The sequence below is a fragment of the Seriola lalandi genome, unplaced genomic scaffold, assembly GCF_002814215.2.
Source record: "Seriola lalandi dorsalis isolate HSWRI2012SDOR001 ecotype SW California unplaced genomic scaffold, Sedor1 jcf7180002054474, whole genome shotgun sequence".
Taxonomy (NCBI): Eukaryota; Metazoa; Chordata; class Actinopteri; order Carangiformes; family Carangidae; genus Seriola; species Seriola lalandi.
In genome coordinates this window covers 1,830,957-1,850,949 of record NW_019525027.1, presented here as the reverse complement: position 1 = coordinate 1,850,949, position 19,993 = coordinate 1,830,957, and the positions used below count along the sequence as shown (strand labels likewise).

The 19,993-nt window shown below is 38.7% G+C and overlaps 1 protein-coding gene across 3 annotated transcripts in view; it reads right to left on the bottom strand.

Moving 5' to 3' along the window:
- Window positions 1-18,865, bottom strand: part of nfatc3a (nuclear factor of activated T cells 3a) — a 63,622-nt gene extending 44,757 nt beyond the window's left edge. Inside the window, exon 1 of one of the 3 annotated variants that reach the window (XM_023411962.2) lies at window positions 18,305-18,865. In XM_023411962.2, coding sequence (XP_023267730.1) covers window positions 18,305-18,395 — 91 coding nt within the window. In that variant the 5' untranslated portion in view covers window positions 18,396-18,865. Of the gene's footprint in view, window positions 1-10,273; window positions 10,386-18,304 lie in introns of those variants that run through there. The other 2 variants (XM_023411959.2, XM_023411961.2) reach the window with 2 other exon arrangements.
- Between the last annotated feature and the right edge of the window lie 1,128 nt (window positions 18,866-19,993).

The window sequence follows — 19,993 nt, the reverse complement described above, 5'->3', positions numbered from 1 at the left end:
GAATAATACAGGCCACAATTTAGAACTCATCATTTACTTTTGTACAGTACCATTCACCTAATCAAGCATAAATAAATTAAAAAAAAATCAAAAACATCTCATATAATCTACTGTGAAACAAACATCGTGTAATACCATCCTTTCACTCTTGTCCTATCTTTGACCTTTTAAGATATGATAAAAAACCATTTCTGCTTTACTGAGAAAGGAGAAGAAATTCAGAAAATTGCAAAATGACCAGGGCAAAAACATAAGCCAATAGGCGTTCATAAAACATGTAGTTTAGCTAAAACCACAGTTTAGCCTACACAGGATAAGGTTGTGAAATCATTACACAACACTTCTCTATATTCCTAAAATGTACAGGGGGGTCCAAAGGTCTGAGACCACTTTCTCTCCACTGTACCAGCATGCATAAAAAATAAGAGACTGTTTTGTTACATTCTAAACTGGGTCAATATTTTTATAATATTTAGTAAAAATAGTTATATTAAGTATTTCAATTCACCACCACAACACTGAAGTCTTTACTTACTAAACACAGATAAATAGGCCATAACTTGGTAATAAGTCAATGTAAATTCCCATATTTGATTCTCTTATATTAAATGATAACCACATGCTAGTAATATGACAGCATTGTCAAATCAGACATTAAGGCTAGTCTTAAAGAAGTTTATAAAAAGTAAAAGGGTTTTGGGAATGGTGTGTGTAGCTACAATATGCTTCTTCCCTCCCTCTCTATATCCCACAGCAGCAACAGAGGCAGTAGCGGAAAGCTCTTTATTTATAGCTGCTCGGCTTCGCACTGGCCCTGCCTGCTTGTCACAAGACCCAGCAGTGGATCCTCTGACGACAGCATCTGACTGACTGACAGGGAGCAAGAGAAGGACAACAGAGTCGAGAGGAAGAGAAAGAGGCTGTGAAGATTACAAAAAGCAAAGCATCCTCTCACTCACTGATGACCTGGGAGCTACAGTAACATGAAGAAAACAGAGGAAGAGAGGAGGCAAGAAAAAGTGAGAACGAAACAAAGGGCAGGGCAGTATAGACAGGCGTTCACACCTTAAGTGAGGAACACATACGCAAGCATTTTCAAAACATCGCTCATTTCTCATTAACTACACTGTACTGTGCACCACACCATGCTCACAGAAAACAGAAACATCACCTGTAATTTTATAGTGACATGCATTTCTTCCATTGTGATTTTTGTTGTTTTTTCTGGATTGCAAAATGTTCTCTCTCTGAAAAAAACTCTATTAAGTAAAAATAAAACACAATTAAACAATTTGCCAGAGAAGAGGAGCAATTTACACACTCCATTAATTCTTCCTTCTAACAGCCCTTATCCTAGAGACAGATATAGAGAAACATGTTCAAAATATTTTGAATTACAGAGAAAAAGGGAGTGAGGTGAGGGCAGAGACATAAATGCATTATAACAGATATCATGTCTTAAAAGTCTATAGGTGGTTTAAAACACTTCCTCTACCGTTGAGTGGATGTTCACATCTTGTCCTCATTGAGATGCTTTTTTAAATGGCTGAGGCAGACGAACCATCAATCCGCCACAGGATTTGACTTAATTAGCATGGTGAAGGGAAGGGAGATGCAGAATGGGAAGAAAAGAACAGTCGAGACAGTCTGCCTTCCTCTCCCCTCACTTGTCTGATGACTTGTTTTTGCACCATATATCTCAGGGGAGGACAGACATCAAAAGACAATATTTAGAGAGAGGCACAGCCAGGTGATCATGTTTGTACAATACTACCAGCACAAACAGTTTATAAAGACAATATGAGTATTGTTCAACTTTTCTAAGGAGCCAGAATGGTGGAGCTTACCACATTTGATTCAAAACAACGAATGCCCAAATGCACATGAGGAGCAAAGAATCTAAAACATATTAATCAAACTCAGATCCCTAAGATACAAGTGGTCTCAGACTTTTGGACTCCACCATATATGACAATGTTGCTTCATTAAACATACTACTACTTTAAACATACAAGTTAAAAGTAAGTAGACATAGGGAGATTGAGCTGGTTGAGGAAGCACAAAGTGGCACAAAAAGTATCAGCATCAGCATTTGACAGAAACCAATAACAACAGCATGTGGCAGGTAGAACTTGTAGGGATTAATGAGGAGTTTACAGGTTAAACAGTAGACTACAAGGGCACTCAGAGTGCGCAGACCTCCGCCAAGGCCAGTGTCAAACAACATACACCAGACTTTAAGAGAAAAAAATTCAAATTCCTAGTACATGATACAGATCTGCAGGTTTTTTTCTGAATTTGGCAGTATGCTTTTCTGGTTTTCTGCTTAGCTAAAAACGCAACCTGGTCAGCTAATTTTAGCTCTGCTGAATCACCCCAAAATAACATTCAATACAGATAATTTAGGGCAAGGCAGAGCAATCCCAGGTGTTGACTGAGTAATAAGCTGCTGCCATAGTAAATTGGGTGCTAATCACACACAAACTGAGAGTGCAAATTGAATGAAAGTCACAGTGATATTTGCCCAGGGCTTTTATCTTAGCAAATCTGGCACTGTGTTTTTATTTTCCTCTTTATGTGTCGTTGTTTTGTTGTGTTAAGTTGGTTTATTAAGTGGATGTGGTCAATGAAAAACATTGCTCTTAAACAACAAGACTAAATAATAGTACACAGTTTCTAGTCCCAAACTGACACGATTTGGAGTAAATTTAAATTTCAAGCAGATCATCATGTCTTATGTGTTTTGTCTGAATTGATGCAATCTTCATTAGGGGGAGACTAATCAAGTGGCTACCAATCAGACAATGGTCTATTTAGAACGTATTATTATATGAAGACAAAACAGAAGAAGAAAAGTGTCAGTTACTGAATTAGGTATAGGCAGTGCAATGTGCAATAAAAAGCAGCAGTCACTAGAAGCTAATGTAGACAGGGCGACCCCTGGGTATTGGCAGTTCATGTGTGACAGTGTGCTTTGAATTTTCACCTTGTGCACACAGATACTGTAACCACCTGTTTGCAAAGATGGCACAACTTTTGCTGCTACGCTTAAAAAAAATCTTTTCAAGTGGTACCAGTGGCAATGGGTGACCAACTCAGTCATCATGTATATAGTATTGTGTAATTACTATGTGGATAATATTTATGACATTGAAATATAGCTTATTATGCTCTGAGAGTCTTGGATTTTGTATTAGATGTCTGTGTTGGCCTGTTGATAGTAATAAGAGCAGTAACTTGTCTCTGGGCTGTCTCTGTCAGTCTCCTCAGATAACAGATTAGAAATCCCTCAGCTGGGTTGTCCTACAGTGTCAGTGGTGTAAGATTAATTTAACATACTCAAAGGTCAAATTGATATTTTTTTTATTTGCCATAATGCTCTGTCTCTCTGTTACAAAACAGTTTCATGCTTATTTGATGAAGGTTTTAAAAAAAGTCATAGGTCTCTTTTCTACTTTTGTCGTACCAATCATGACACATGGAGGAGAGAGTGGTAGCGTTGCACCGATGAGGGTCAGACAGGGGACGACCATGTTACCTGGCCCACAGCCCTCTCCTCGCCCTGAGATAAGATTAGCCTGCTACCTAAAACCCTCCAGTGTGGGGAATGGGGTGGGTGGTGGGAAACCCCCCTGTCAGTGCCAAACAACAGTCACCTTAGGAAAGGAGGTCAGAGAGGAGAGGAGAGGAGACAAGAGGATGTAATGGTACTATTGTTTTATCAATGGCCTTGGTTGCAAAGCCCCTGCACTGTTCCTGAAAGCCTGGTGCGTCACACACTCCTCAAGTGTCCATACATCAGACAGCCAATCCGGTTAAATAAAGATCTCTAAGAGGCTTTGCTGTACCTAAGCTAATAATAGCTTTGCCTCACTGGGAGATGTTTCGGTGAACCGCGGATTGTTGGATGTTTGTGACACACCACAAACACCAGTGTGTTCTCAAGGCAACCACCGGGAACGGCCTGACCCACTGGTGATGGTGGCATTCACTTTGGCTACTCGACACAAAGCTCAACAGGCCTCTGGCTGACCGTCACACTGCCTGGGGATTCTCGCTTGGGGGATAATCTGTAGAGACTTTGTTCCTCCCCCCTCCTACTCTCACTGCACACAAAGTGTGTCAGGGTCCTGTGACCGGCAGTGACACACAGGCCCACATTCTGAGAAAGCCCAGTTTACTACTGAGGGAGGGAAGGATTTTTCTCTCCCAGAGAGGATGACAAGCTCACTGCTGCTGCAGGTTCCTGCTGGTGCGCAGACGATCTTTCTGTCTACCTCTCTTTGTGTGTACATGTGCATGTGTATGTCTATGTGTGTGGGTGGTGTTTGAATGTGTATATGTTCCTGTGTGCCTGTGGTTGTGCCTCTGTGCCTTCCTGTGTCTTTTTGTACATACTGTATGGGTATATGAGTATACCTTTTTTTGGGTGAGTGTGCGTATGTACACCTCAATTCATATTACTGTCTTAAGTTACCCACTTGCCCCAACACCATGTGGTGCTGGAGCAATAGGGTAACCTAAGCCAGGGTTCCCTTTGTGGTGGGCAAGCAGGTTGATTAGAACAGGCTCTGCTTACATCCCCTGTACAGAAGGCTTTGTGTTCAGCCAAGTCTCGTCTTTCAGCTCTCCTGAAGAGCTGCTGACCAACAGACCACAACAAAACTGTGCCAACATGACATGTACCATAAGCCTCATGGGATAAATGGCATGTAAGGCAGATACATAATCAATCAACATATTTAAAATCAGTAAATGTGATGTTTTTTAAATATGTCGTCTGTAGAACAAGTGAAACATCTAAATGCTAAATGGTAATGAACATTTTTTTTAATGTTTCCGGAGCATTTTAGATATCTGTCAGTCGTGCTTCCCACAGAAGATAAACTTTTGTTTCAATCTGCATCGACTTGTTTTTATGCACTGAGTTAGGTATGCACCAATCCAACTTTTTTCTTTGCTGAAACCAATTGCAATACCTAAATACAGATTACCAATCAGACACCAGTGCTCTTTCTTCCAAATTTAAAATTGGAATACCTCTCTTTGTGGAACTCTTTAGGATTGGTTTTTATGTGACAAAAGGGCAGGGATTGCAGTGGCACTAAAAACTAAGTTGTGTTCGGCTGTGACTAAATGAACTGAGTGAAAATTAGAGTTTTATCATGACATTGATAACGAGTGTGTACCTTGATTAATACATTGAATAAATTACAATAATTAAAAAAAAAAGAAAATGTCCAGCGTGTTCCAGCAAACAAAGTCTCCAAAACATTTTTAGAATGAAAAATTTTATTTTGCATTGTTAACATTTGGGTTCATAGAGATATTTGCAGAGATTCCCAGCAGAGTTCACAAAAGCAAATTTAAATCCTTCCCCCTGGGTTTTCCAAGAACTCTGCGGCTGGCTGGTTGCCTACCTTTCTAAACACAGCGCCTGTGACGCACATGCACACACGTATTGTAAGGGCTGGCCTACACCTGTGTCTCTAAACTATTGACTGGGTTTGTGCCAGACCTACTGGTGATCCCTGTATGTGAAGGTGGCTTGGTGTGTGTACATATCAAATTCCGTGAGAGTGAGAAAGAGCGAAATCCTAATGTGACAGAAAATAAGGCAATCTTCTGATGACAGCAGAATTCTGATGTATGCGTCTCAGTTTAACCTGGCATCTGCAGAGCCTTGTTATTTTCTTACCCTGTAATGTTATGTTAGGGTTACATCAAAAAGCCTTCCTGTGCCGTCACAGCAGACTCACCAGCCAGAAGAGGCTTAACAATGGCAGCCTAAGCCAATGTTAACATATGCCGGCAGCTAAATTAAGCTCCTAATTAACAATCTCATGCCGAGATAACATTATGGGATAAACACAGAGTGCCAAGTAACCACCTGAACTAAATACCCACCAACGCACGAAGATCGCTTTCAAACACATCACTAATTGCCTTTAGGATCTATTAATTTGGTACTCTAAAAATATCTCAGGAAAGGTTAACACTTATATTTTAATCATAATAATAATAATCTTTATTTAATTGCATTTATAAAAATACTTAACTACCTACAATAGTAAATATTATCATTAACATTAAAAAAAATTGTAGCATTAAAGGTAATTAAACAACAGAAAATGAATACCAAATAAGAAAAAGTAAAATAACTTAAGATGAGAATGATATTTCAGTACAGATTTAAAAGACAGCCCTGACTCTGAATGCTTGAGACCCTTAGACCTAGAGTTCCACTGCTGAGGGGTCTTGATACCAAAGCACCAGTCAACCTAAAACTTCGTCTGCACAGGTTGTGTAGCGAAAGCAGCAACAGCAGCTTCAATCCTGTGTCAGCGTCTAAGCAAGATGTGTTCACGCACAGTCTTGCCACGCAGGTCATCTGTGTGTTGGCAGCTCTCAGAACTCAATACACAATCCCTCTAATTATGAGCATAAAAATAGAAGAAAACGATGTCTGAAAAATGTGGGGGAGACACTTCTTGTTAGGGCAAGTATCAAATGACAAAGCTATATTTACAAGAACAAGGACTAGTAATTCAAAAAGGATCACTGAATTGGAATCATTTGATTGGCAGACATTCTCAGCACTTAATATCAGACAAAGATAGATAACGGAGAATGTGTCGGTCACGTTATGGTTTTATCAGCTGAATGTCGACAAAAATGAAACTCATTGATGTGTCTTTGGCTTATATGCCCCAAAAGAAGCGTATGAATAGAAAACAGAAACAGAGCCATGACAGACCTCTGGGGAACCCCACAAAAAATGAAGCTACACGCTACAGTTGCCACATCACTGATGGCAACAAAGCTTTTCACCATGTCAAGAGTTTACTCCAACAAAAATTAAAATCAGTATGCCCAAATGATTTAATGCTATTGCATCTGCACATTGTATTCACTGATACGTCTGACATTTACTGGCCCAGTAGAAGGTCTAATCTTTGTTGTATCTGTGAGCATGTTTATGTACACTTAGGAAACTGGGTTAGCATCTGCTTTTTGCAGTAACCTGCTTTCTTAAATGTCATATAGACAGGAAACCTGGTTTCCTTAATCTGAATGAAACACAATGGGAAAACCAGTGAACACAGCTACATTTCTGGGAAAAGGTTTTTGTTTTTGTTTATGTATATGCTTTACTGGGTCTTTTCATGCATGTATCTGCAAGACAAAACCCAGGACAAACATTATTACTTGTAGTTGTATTCAAAATAACATAGTTCACAGTACAACTAAAACAGGAAAACAGGAGGATGAAAAGTAGGCTATTTGTAAAATTCATACACTGATAGAGTAAAAACTAAAAAAGCAGTCGTCTCAGCTGCAGCATCATACACCACAAATACATTTCAAGTATACCAGCCGTAGGGGAGACATCTGGTAACAGACCAGTTGCGAGTAAACACAGGTTTTTGAATAAGTCAGCTGAATAAGGCACAGATCTGGGGAACGCTACAAAAAATTTCTGCTGCCTTGAAAGTTCCCACAGTGGCCTCCGTAATTCTTAAATGGAAGATGTTTGGGACAACCAGCAATCTTCCAAGAGCTGGCTGCCTGGCCAAACAAAGCAATCAGGGAGAAGTTCCTTGGTAAGAGAGATGACCAAGAATCTTATGGTTACTTTGCAGAGCTCCACAGATCCTGTGTGGAGAAGGGAGAAACTTCCAGAAGGACAACCAAACCATGTCCACTCAATGTGATATGTCAGTTTTTCCTTTTTAATAAATTTGGAAAAAATTCTAAAATTCTTTTTTTACATGGTCATTATAGGGTATTGAGGGTGGCTGCAACACAACAAATGTGAAAAAACTGAAGGGGTCTGAACACTTTCTGCTCTGTATGTATTGGTTTTCAGTGGAGCAGGAGAGCTACAGTGCATTAGAAGATTGGCCTCCAAGGCGAACACAGGCTGCTTGATGGCCTGCAATAACCCAGAGCAGATAACATCAGAGGCTACTGCTAGCAGGGGTGACATTCAAACAATCTGTCAGGGCTGACTGTGTATGTGCCTGAAAAAGTCAGCCGAGAGAGAGAGAGAGAGAGAAAGAAAGAAAGAAAGACAGAAAGAAAGAAAGAAAGAAAAAGGAGAGGGACAGATAGGGAAAACAGAGCTTTTGTCTGCCTTTATGTGTGAGAGAAACTGAGAGAGACACAGTGTGTGTGATAGGGAGACGGAGCAAAGAGAGACCCAGATAGAGGAGCATACTACAGTATATAGTATAGACCCAAAACAAATGCACAACGTACAGATTATCATGCAATGTTCTATGATATCCAAGCATAAATGTATATAAATTGTATGGCTGTCCTGGCCTTGACCCATCTTCACACAGATAAACTACACAACTATACAAGCACAGCCTCTTCCCATCCTGTGTGTTGCATGCAGTGGTGAAATACATGAAGAGGATGTACTGAGGTGATAAAAATAAAGGCTGTGTCCTCAAGTAAAGGGTCCATCTGCTCTGCTTGGGGGAATAACCTCATAACAGTCCTGTTACTCTTTATCGTGCTTTTAATCAGACCGACACAAAACAACACAAAAAACTGGCAGGAAATAATCAAGGAGAAAACAGGAAGACACCAATTTCCCCTGTGAAAAAGAATAAATGGAAGAGATATACATACAGAAAAAAAAAAACTATAACTAAAGTAGGAAAACCTGTCCTTGATGTCTTTTTCACAGCTACAAGTCTATACAAGATGCCAAGAATATCTTTACCACAGAAACCAGTTCTGTGCTTTAGTCTTTTCAGCATAATGTGCATAAACTGATGAGCAGTTATGGTTAAGGTTATGGTTAAAACCTCTACCCACAATTGGTGTGTAATGCCCTTTTCGCCTCGCTGTCAGTGGCAAGTCCACATGGTCCACATTCCACTTTTGACCCATGTAGTAGGGTCCACTCAACCACATGGGCTTCAATGGGAATGTGCACCATCACAAGTCTTCTTTTTTGTGAAAACTTAATTCAAACCTTTTCCTATATATCCTATCTAAAACCTCCTGTCATTGTTCACCTCAAATAAAGTGAACTGCAACAATCACTGCTTCTTAATAACTCTTTTTAGAATATGTCACATGCGATCATTAGACATATAAAGGGAGTGGGACAAGAAAAACTGCATGGGGCAGAGGTGCCAATACCAAGTATTAGCCTAACTGATGTATAGCTTTGAGGGGTAGCCTAAAATAAAATGGGATTCAAACCACCCTAATCCGTGTGTAGCAAGCCACGCCTCATAGTAAAAAGGGACCACAGAGAGAAAGAAAAAAGTGGAACTATATGAAGGAGTTCAACAGCTTTCTCTCTGGTGTAATGCAGCCTCTGACATGTTGATACAGCGCAGCCAGCGGTAGCTTCAGTTACACTAAATTTAAACTAGACAGATGCCACACATAGTTACTCATGCCTCGCCCCGGGAAACAAACGTCTCATTCATCACAGTGGGTGCTGGGACCCCTTCAGTTCAGTAAGGTTAGGGGGCACCCACATGGTGATCTATCCCCACATGTGGACCTCATGCATGACTGTCTGACCTTTGACCTCTCTTGTCTTTTACATTTTCATAGAAATAAGAAGTCATAAAGTATAAACTCTCTTTCTCTAACATACAGCTTTTCATCTGAAGAATAATCTGAAGAAGTTTAACAAAGTCTAAAGAAATCAGCTAACAGTCCTTTTATCTTCCTGAAAAATGACCAAAGCTTTGTTTGTATGTCTTTTGTTTGTTTTTTTGTCTTCTTTTATTTCCTTTTCGCCAGTTTTTATTAGATAATTTGTGTTGAAGGTTGTTATAATAGCAATGCCCATTCATATCAACAATTATCAAACTCCTTATGAATAATATGTCTAATATCAACAAGCTTCACAATTAAAATGATAAAAATATTCAAAATTAAGAAAGATTAAGAAATACAAAGACCAACTGAACATTAGTTAAGCGGAAGTCAAGTTCAGAGCATAGAACATGAAGATACTATCAGCAATATTTAATGTTACACATACAGCAACCTTGGACTGGACACATTTCATTAAATTGGTTTTATGTATTTTTGTGTCAGTGAAAAATTTAATGTCTTCTGTTGTCATTATAGGGAAAGTTAAACGCAATTTCTTCAGAATAGCCTGTACTCTAATGACAGCTGTTTGTCTGATTGGTTGCTCCCACCCCTCAACCTAGAAGTCTAGACAAACATACACACATGTACACACAAAACACACCTGGCTTGAGTCTGGGAGTGCCAACACACTCACCTGGCGATGTGGCACACAGCATTCTTCCACTCCTCTCCTCGTTACGATCACAAAGCGCTTCAGCAGTAAAAAGTTGAAGGCTGCAGACGTGCCGGGGCGAGAGGGGTTCTCCTGCTCTAAGTACGAACGAGTCACTAGAACCTGCCGTCTGCCCTCTGCCACTCTCTTTGGGAGCTCAAAATAGTTCACCATGAGAGCGATGTAATTTCAGTCTTTCAGTCTTTCCCACGACAAGGACTGAGCGGATCGTGCTCTTGGTTCAAAGAAGCAGAGCAATGACAACAAGACAGACAAGGGCAAAATAGCTTTCTCCACTAGCTGCTTAAGTGTGATCATTTCATTATGATAAAAATGTGCCTTGACATACTCTCATATATAAGTATGACAAAGTCAACCCTACATGTACAAGAAATATCACAGCACGTGAACAGAACAAAATCAAACCTGTCTAGTGACTAAATGGCTGTGGTGACTGCTGGCATCTGGAGATTTCATTAGCCTAGATCAGTCTTTCTGATGTCACTGGTGGTCTCTTTCATATCCTGAGAAAGCAGTGAGAGAGGAAAGAAGCCCCAGTCGTCCTGTTGGCGCGTCTACAATGCTCTGTGCTGCAGCAACCAACAAACCGCAAAAAACTTCTTTCAGTCAATGTACATGGAATTAACGAAAAAGGAAACTGAGATATGTCTTGACAAGGTGAGTGGGTGAACAAAAATGCTGTTCATGTTCCCTTTACCAGCACCTAGAGAGTGGTGTGCCCCCCTTTCCTTTCATTCCCCCCTGCCATCTGAACCCCACATGGCATGTCTGGGCAGAGAGCCAGTAACCTCCGCTATGGATCTACTACTCTGCCACCCATAAAGGGCACTTCTGCCCCCCTGCCTCATACCACCTCTAACACCCAATGAGGCCACTGCTTGTGACCTGCATAACCCAATACTCACCAATACCTATTTCTACTACTCACAAAGTCACTTCACAATAGACACTGTTCCCCAAATGGAATAAGAGTTCCTTAAAGGGATAAGCCAAAGTACAAATTTTAACATCAACAACACCACAACAATATTGTAACATGGATTGTGTTATTTTCATGTATGAAACTAGATTCAAAAACCATGAAGGGAAATATGTTCTAATATGTTCTATAATTAGTATGTACAACCAAGCTTACCCTGTTTGATACAATAGATGAAAGCAAACGTGAGGACACCCTCTGGAGCAAGCGAAACCATCAAACACGTCTCTAATACTGCCACTTTCAGTGCTGTTTGTTTCACAATGAGTTAGCTGTAAGCTACAAAGTGAAAAGGTCTGGGAGTTACAGCTGTTACACACAAAGTTACTCAAAACAGGACATACCTCCCTTCCTATGACGGGCCACCTAAGCATTTATTTTTTCAACAACTAATAACGACAAAATTAAAAAAAGACAAAAAGTACTATAACACTGTATATAGCTACTTTTCTTAATGAAATTCTTTTAGAAAAGAGAATTTGATATATTAATGTTTATTGTGAAGTTTAACTGAAAACAATGTATGTGTGTGTGTGTGTGTGTGTGTGTGTGTACATACATATATATAAAACATATAGCAACTTTCATGGCTCTTAATTTTTTTTATATATCTTAATTGAGATTTTTATTATATGGGTCATTTCATACAAATTACAAAAAAATATATTTTTCAAATCATGCAGAACATTTCTGATCATCTGCATAGATTTTGAGATAGCTGCCTTAGACTTCTGCCCCCACCCCTACAATCGGGATACTATATGGCTGCAATTTGCAATTATTTTTCTGATTAATATTTTTTTAATTAATTATTGATTCAATCTCATCATCTATAAACATCAGAAAACAGTTCAAAACGGCCTTGACAATTTCCAAAAATGCACAAAATTACATCTTCAAGTTTCTTGTTTCATTGTACCAATGGACCAAAACCCAAAGACATTCAAAATTTGATATGGAACCAGCAAATTTGTTGTATATTTCCTAATGAATGACCTAAATAACTAACTTGTTTTTACTGCATAAATTAATGCAAAATGACAGGCACCAACAAAAACAAACAATCTCCCAGACCTTGGATTGGACCACTTTTTACTGATCTATTTTCTACTGAAGGAATAGTTCATACGAAAACTTTCAGAGGTGAATATCGCAGAGAATATGGTTTTTGTGACTTGTGTGAAATAACTATTAAACTAACTAAATCAACACATTGATTAACAAGCACACCCTGATCTCAATAAACTTTATGCATATGAATGTCATTGTAAAAACAAAATTGAACTTGGTAGAACTAAGATTTTCCAAACACTTAGTCGACCAAAATTTAAGGGATGAATGTCGCCATTCAGTAGAATTTTACCAACACAATACAGTATTTACAGGCAGCATGAATGAAAACAAGTCAACAGAAAGACATTAAAGGGGATGAATAGGAGCAGATTTGCTCTATGGACCTCTAACAGAGAGAATACACTTGCTCGAGACAAAATGTTAAAACTTAAGTAAAAGTGCTCCACACGGCTCACATAGACAGTGATGAGAATCAGTTGACTTTACTTGTTTAATTTTTCCCCTCCCTGATGTAGGCTATGTTGTCATCTTCTTTAGGGTTTTCCCTACAATAGAAAGGCTTAGGCATTGCGCCTAAGTGTTTTTGTGTAGTGCCTCAAGCTGAATGAACATAAAAAGGCATTTAGGAGACATATCAGAATGAATGTCATAAACAACATTGACAGAAAGGTGAGATGGCAACAGGAATGACCTGCTAATCAACCATTAGTGTTGATGAATGTTTGAGTGTTGAGGGATGGGTGGAGACCGATGTTCATCACCAAACTAATCAAGGTAAGATATAACTAATGTAGCCTATTTTACTTATGAAGAAATTGCTAACCTAGCTAAATTACATAGATATCATGTACTGAATTACTTAGTTGTTAGCCAGTGACGCTAGTTAGTTGAGGTTACATAAAGATACATTGAATGATCTAATGTTAGTATCTAACTTGGCTTGGTAGCTAAACAAAGTTAGACTGTATTCACATATAATGTCATATTTCACTGTGCTCTGATTGGAACATAATAAGATTCTCTATGACTAGCTTCTCCAAGTTTGACGTTACTATGGGATATGACAGGGCTCACTGCTCCTCTTGTGATTGGTCAGCTGTACAAGTTAAGGTAACTGACATCTTCATTGAATACCAAAGATGTTATTTGGTGAAAAGAATAGGCTATTGACTAGAGGTACGAAAAATGTTGCCAGCTTTCTTTCACAAATACGGTAAGGATAATGGCTGAGAACAATGTGAAAAACCACCAGCCACGCCCACCACCTGAAACCCAGACAGCAACTAAGCCCTCCGAAAACCTATGGAAAACCCTGTTCTTGTGACATGAAATACTCCACCATTCCACAATATTTTGCTTTTCCCCTAGTCTTGAGTCACAGTTACTTGCTAGATCTTAACACAGATTAGATCGACAAGGGTTAAATGTTAATCTAAATTTAACATTTAACCACTTTTAACTACTTGTTGCTACATTGATTTTCAACAGTAAATCTGTTAAAGCTGCAGATTCTCATGGCAGTTCTGGGCAAGTGTCACACCTCAAGCACAGAGAATAAAACAGTGCCTCTTTCCGAGTCGTTACTGAGAAAAACGAGAGACACCAGATTCTCTTTTGAATCCAAAGGAAACCTGTGAACAGTTTAACTATCTTTATCTATCTTAATACCATACACCTGTCAAAATTATAGTTAGTAGGCTAGTAGAAATTCAGCTAACTACGTACTGGTGAGTTGTCAATGTTAACATAATGAAATGCATCAAGCTAGCGGACTTTTAAGTCAATGTGGCAAACTACAAACTACAGCTCAACTGTTGTTTTTTGAGGCCAATACCACTATTAATGTTTGAGAAAATCCAATTCCAATCTTTTTTATATAAACATTTACCATTTAAGAAATATTTTTGACTAAGAGTCCTACAACAATGGTGAATAGATACAGTATGTACTGAGCAGGATATTTTATGGTCGAAAAATAAACAGTCCAAGTTTGTTGTGTTGACCAACATGTATGCAGCAACCTACAGTATATCTATAACTTAAAACTAGCTGATAATATTAGCTCACCAATTTATCAGTACAGCTCTATTGGATGTCTAAAATTGTTTGATTGTTGTGTGATGAATGGACATCAGCAACATTTTACAACAATACTTCAGTAGCTAACATGACCACAGCCAAAATCCCAGCACGTGTAATCAATTTTAACTTAACTTAACCAAATCTGAATTGTCTGCCAACTGTTTAGTCCTGTCAGGTTTCAATGTTGCTAATTTTAGCTAAATGAACTGTTTTGTTGACCATCTGAAACCATCTCCTGGATCTAGACAACACCAAATAAATGCAAACAACAACAAGTCTTTTAATTTTGACCAAAGAGTAAAACAAAAAATGAATAGTTTATTAGATAATTCCCCTATCTGAGAAAAAGTATTTAAAAAAAAAAGTATTTCTAGAAGAGGCTTCATTATCATAATCAATCATTATTAATAATCTTATGATTCCTCTTTTGTAAATCTATAAAAATCATGATAATCATAGTTTTTAAATTATTCTTTGTCCTTTCTTCAGATTTTTTCATTGAATTTTGAATGACCCTGTCTCACTTTCTAGTTAAGCTAATCCACAGAGGGATTCATTCTTCTATTCAGCTGACACGGTAAATAATTAGGGTAAAACCCTTAAAATAAGTTTGCTCATTGCCTCTGAATAGAACAGTAGAATATTTCCCCTCAAAGAGGTGACTGCTTCAGAACAAGAAAACACTCAGGGAGAGAAGGGAAAAAACACACAGACAACCAGACAAAAATACAAAGAAAAGAACAAAAAAGACAGACAGAGAGGCAGGGTGTTATTCTGTACCACACCATTACACAGATTTTGTGTCACAGTCACATATGCAAGGAGAAATGCTGAATGACAGGAAGATTACAGACAGCTGAGCTCAGAGTAAAGGTGTAAAGGAAGCCAACATCCAACAGTCAGCTCCATTAAAGAATAAGATGAAAGTATAACAAGGATGTAGTGGAGATTTTTTCATAAACACAAGTAACCAGCTCCCATAACAACACCTTTTTAGAAAGTAAAGGACATTATTGTAAGTTTTGGTACAGTTGCTGAAAGAGATAGAAAATGTGGCTCTATATTTTCATTTTTATTTCGGAAGAAGTTACCTCTCCTTTTCATAATTCTTAAATCAAACATCTGAAAAACCAGCTGCATAGATATTGAAATGATAACAATCACATCCCAGTTCAAGCAACATGTAAAAGCTCAGGGGAGCAGAAACCTGTCAGATATTCACATAAGAGTTTCTCCAGGTTGTGAGAAAAACAAGTCCTGACTTGAGCCTTGTCTTCAGAGAAGGAGACCAACGCAGCAGTGTGCAACTCCCTGTTACTCTGGCTGTGTGATCCTGTATTACACTGCAGTTATTAATTTGGACAGGCACCCCCCTTTTGGGCCAAGTCATACAGTCCGGACCAGATTAAAACCACTTGCACAGTGGTGCTTTTATTCCTACGCTTATTCCAACTGCAGTTTTTCCCCTCGTCCCATCTCCAAATCAAACTTCTTTTTTAATCGAAGGAAAAATTGATTTAAGATTGCACGAGCCAAACCTTCATGGAGCCATTACTTTGCCAGAGTTTCATGAAAAGGACACAGCCAAAGAATTCACTAGTTCCAGTGGTTTAGGCCCAGAGACAGAAACAAATGAAGAATCTGAATTTATCATGGGTGAACAGACCAAGGCAAATGCCACATGCATTATTTTTTGGGTTCAAATGTAGCTCATGACCTTTTTATGATCTTAACTCAGCCTTCCCGAATTTTGATTGAGTAAATAACCAAAACCCCAAAAGACAGCAGCTTATGGCAGGAATAACTAAGGGTGTAGTTCATTTTAGCAATATCAGATAATTTATCATTTTCACAGCCTTTTCAGCCACTTCCAATATTTTTTCAATTCACTGCAACACCACCTGAGTCTAGTTCCCACCATGGAAGTCTACCTGTTTGTCTGCAATTATTATACATTTGAAGACAGACTTCTGAGTTAACATTTCACCTTTTTCATGGAATCTGCAATGATCTAATATATGAGCACAAATTATCTCTATTCAACATTAGCAAACATATAACATTAACTTCTTCTTTTTGCATTTTTGGTGAATCCTTGGAATCTGTTCTGTCACTCTGTCGCCTCAAGTGACAACAAATGAATATCGAAAGGATGAAATCTGTTCCAATCTTTCGTATTAGATATCAGGGTTACCATTTTGCATTTTGCTATACATTACATTCAAACAGAAACTGCCTCGAGTGGACAAAATGTAAGAACATTAAGCACCTGTAAATAACAAATACGATCAATATATTAATAGAAATGTTCATTTCTGTCCTGAAACCTGCAACAAACATCACTTAACTGAACAATAATTAGAATCTTTGCCCAAACTTAATCCAAAATATCTGTCCTATGAAATAAGTTCTTTAATTCTACTCATATTTAACTCTCCAATTATCTTCTCACTGATTACCTACTTTGCTTCCATTGCTTTTCCAATACAATATACTAGTCAGTGCTAGTATAACCAATCATAAATCAATAAACCCAGGCATTGCATCAGTAACAGTCACTTCTTCTGTGGTTCTGGTTTCCAATATAACCCTCTAAAAAGTTAGTTTTGTCCTTTCATTTGCCGTTTCTACCTTTTTAGGAGTGCAGTGTGATGGCAGTGTCATGCTGCAAAATCCTCATCTAGATTCAAACCATAGCCAATTCATTTATCATGGTGTACACCTTAAACCGCAAAAAAAATGTAGCTTTTTGAAAAGGTTGTTTGTGACATGTGAAACTAGTGACAAAACTCTAACTTACATTTGCTTGTACTACAGTAGATAGAGCTTATTTTTAAACTTTTTGCTCCCACACATCAGGCCTATTAAGGGAGGAAATTTAATTTGCCATGGTTCAATACAGGGGGCCACCTCACCTCCATGTATGCCCTCTCCTCTTACAGTCTGTCTGTACAGTTAGTGTTTGGATGTATTATAGTGACATCCAACTTTAAAATAAAATTTAAAAACTCTTGGTGTTAATACGTTACTTTTAATAATTTTCCTTAATACTTCTATTACAAAATTTGATTTTTCCTTTGTAGATTACAGTTTCTTACAACCAGTAATTAACTAATTTGTTGTCATTGTGCATAGCTGTACTCAACTCTTAACATTAATATTTTTACATGTACAAATATCAATAAGATATAATAACAAGAAATAATATCTCTTACACTATGCTCATATACATTTTTTGTATACATTTAACAGTAATTAATACTTATTTCAGTTAAGACTGTTTACAATGAAATTACACATTCGACACACCTGTCCTAGCTTTGACTTATTTTGTTTTGACAACATTAGCATGTGCTACTTTTCAGAAATGTGCTCAAGTGACATTCAAACTGTTTCCTTTCTCAACCATACTTGACTTACACCATATCAACCATCAGGCACTCTTAACACTGCCACAGTCCCGCCACACAGTTACACGCCGTTGATAAGTTATCTGTGCACAAATTGTAGGAGATACTTAAAAGTTTTAACTTCATTCGCACACGACAAAAACGGCACTTGTGCTAACCCGCTAGCATGTCAAGCTAATGACAGCTGGTGTTGTGGACATTATCTGGGCCACCACGACAGGAAAGACGCGTGATGTTTTAATGTCTCAATTTCTCCAAAAAAAATGTCAGGGTCAGTTCCTCTTTTTCCTCTTTTATAGAGCACACAGTATTGACACTGCGGTCGAAAGCTGCCGGGTTAAGTTAAAGGCAACAATAGCTAAGTGGGTAACAGCACATTATGCCATGAGTTTACTACCAGTACAAACAGTATGAAACATGCAACTGGGCACAGAGACACACACTGACCTGCGGGGCCTAAAGGCTGCTGCTGCCCGTCCTCTCCGAAGATCAGTCTGAAGTCCAGCTCCTCATTCCCGGGGCAGTTTGCAGTAGTCATCGGGTTTGACAGCTCGGGTTTTACCCCGCCACTCGACCGTCGACCGCTGGAGCAATTTATGCTCTCCTAAAATGCCACAACATTTACCGACTGCCACGACGCCGAACTTCAACTTTTGTTCATTTAACTGGTGATCTTTTGGCCATACACGAACCCGTGTTTCCCCCTCGTTTCACTAATCCAAAATACAGGTCGCTGGCTCCGCTTCCTCTGGCAGTTAACGACCGAAATTCTGGCTTCAACTTCAGAGAAAGTCGCCTGCCGCCTCTGCCTCTCCTTATCTCGCTGTTTCTCTCTGTCTCCCGACCTGTTCAACAACAAAGAAGTGCTCTCTAGAGTAATCTTCGCTATAAAAGCAGATGAATTATCCCTACAATTGTCCCGTTCCCCCTTTCTTTCTCCCTCTCTCTCTTTCTCTCTCTTTCTCTCTCTCTCTCTCTCTCTCTCTCTCTCTCACTCTCTCTCTATCCCAACTTTTACTAACCCCGCGTGACAAGGCAGTTCCAGTGGTGACGTCAGCAGACAAAACACAACACAAGGCACGCGCACACACGCACACTCGCTGCTCCCCAGTTAATAAACAGTTTATTAAAGCCTTACAAAGCAATGAGCCTAAAGGGTATTGCTTTTGAGTATGTTACATGTTTTGCAACCACAGACACATTTGCCTGAAAACATTTCACTTCCAAAATCCATAAATGTTTCATATCTTTAAATCTGTCTTATTCCTGTGTGATTAAGCTTTTTTTGCAAACCCAAATGTAAGTATTTGAAATTTCATCTAACAACCCTTTTGACCTTGCAACAGCTAGGTCTTGCAGCCAATTTTCTCTATTTAATTGGTCCTCCATTCTCTTCCTACCATATTACATCCGATTGCACCTGCCCTCAACCCTACCTCTTTGTGTGCCTCCAATCCAAGCCAGGATTGGTAAGTATAATGACATAATGCACTTTTTACCTTTAGATCCTTGGAGTCTGTCAGCACAGAGCCGCCAAATTTGCTAATCACCCAATTTAGGTTTGTCAATGGGGCTATAGGAAAGAATAGACATCTTGATCATAGCTTTTTGGATCACTTACGCTCTATAAATGGCACAACAAGCTGATTGAAAAATAATGTTGTTTGTGTTCTCAGAGCACAAGGTTTAAATACCCGTAATCATTTGCCATTCAATCCCTGATTCTGCAGGCTTAATGTTTTTCACCCACTGTGAATTGTTGTCCTCCAATTTATTTTCTGCTCAAATGGTAATTTTGCATAGTGCTTTGCAGATGATGGGACTCAGTAGGTTTTTTCATTCCAGGACACTAGACAAAGATTTTGACCAAATGTCAAATAATGGCTGAAAAGATGAATATGTTGTGACCCATCCATAAGACGAATCAAAAAGCTATGTTTACTCCTTACACCTGAATTTAAAATAGGCTCTTTGGTAAATGTTATTCTGACATGTCAAGTGACTGACCATTTTTTTCATCTTGTGCATACTCAGCACTCACACTGCATCTGCACTGAATGCTCTATGATAATTTAAATCTCAATGCAGTTCTAAGTATTTCTTATGCAGATTGGTTCAGATTAATCAGAGGCTAGA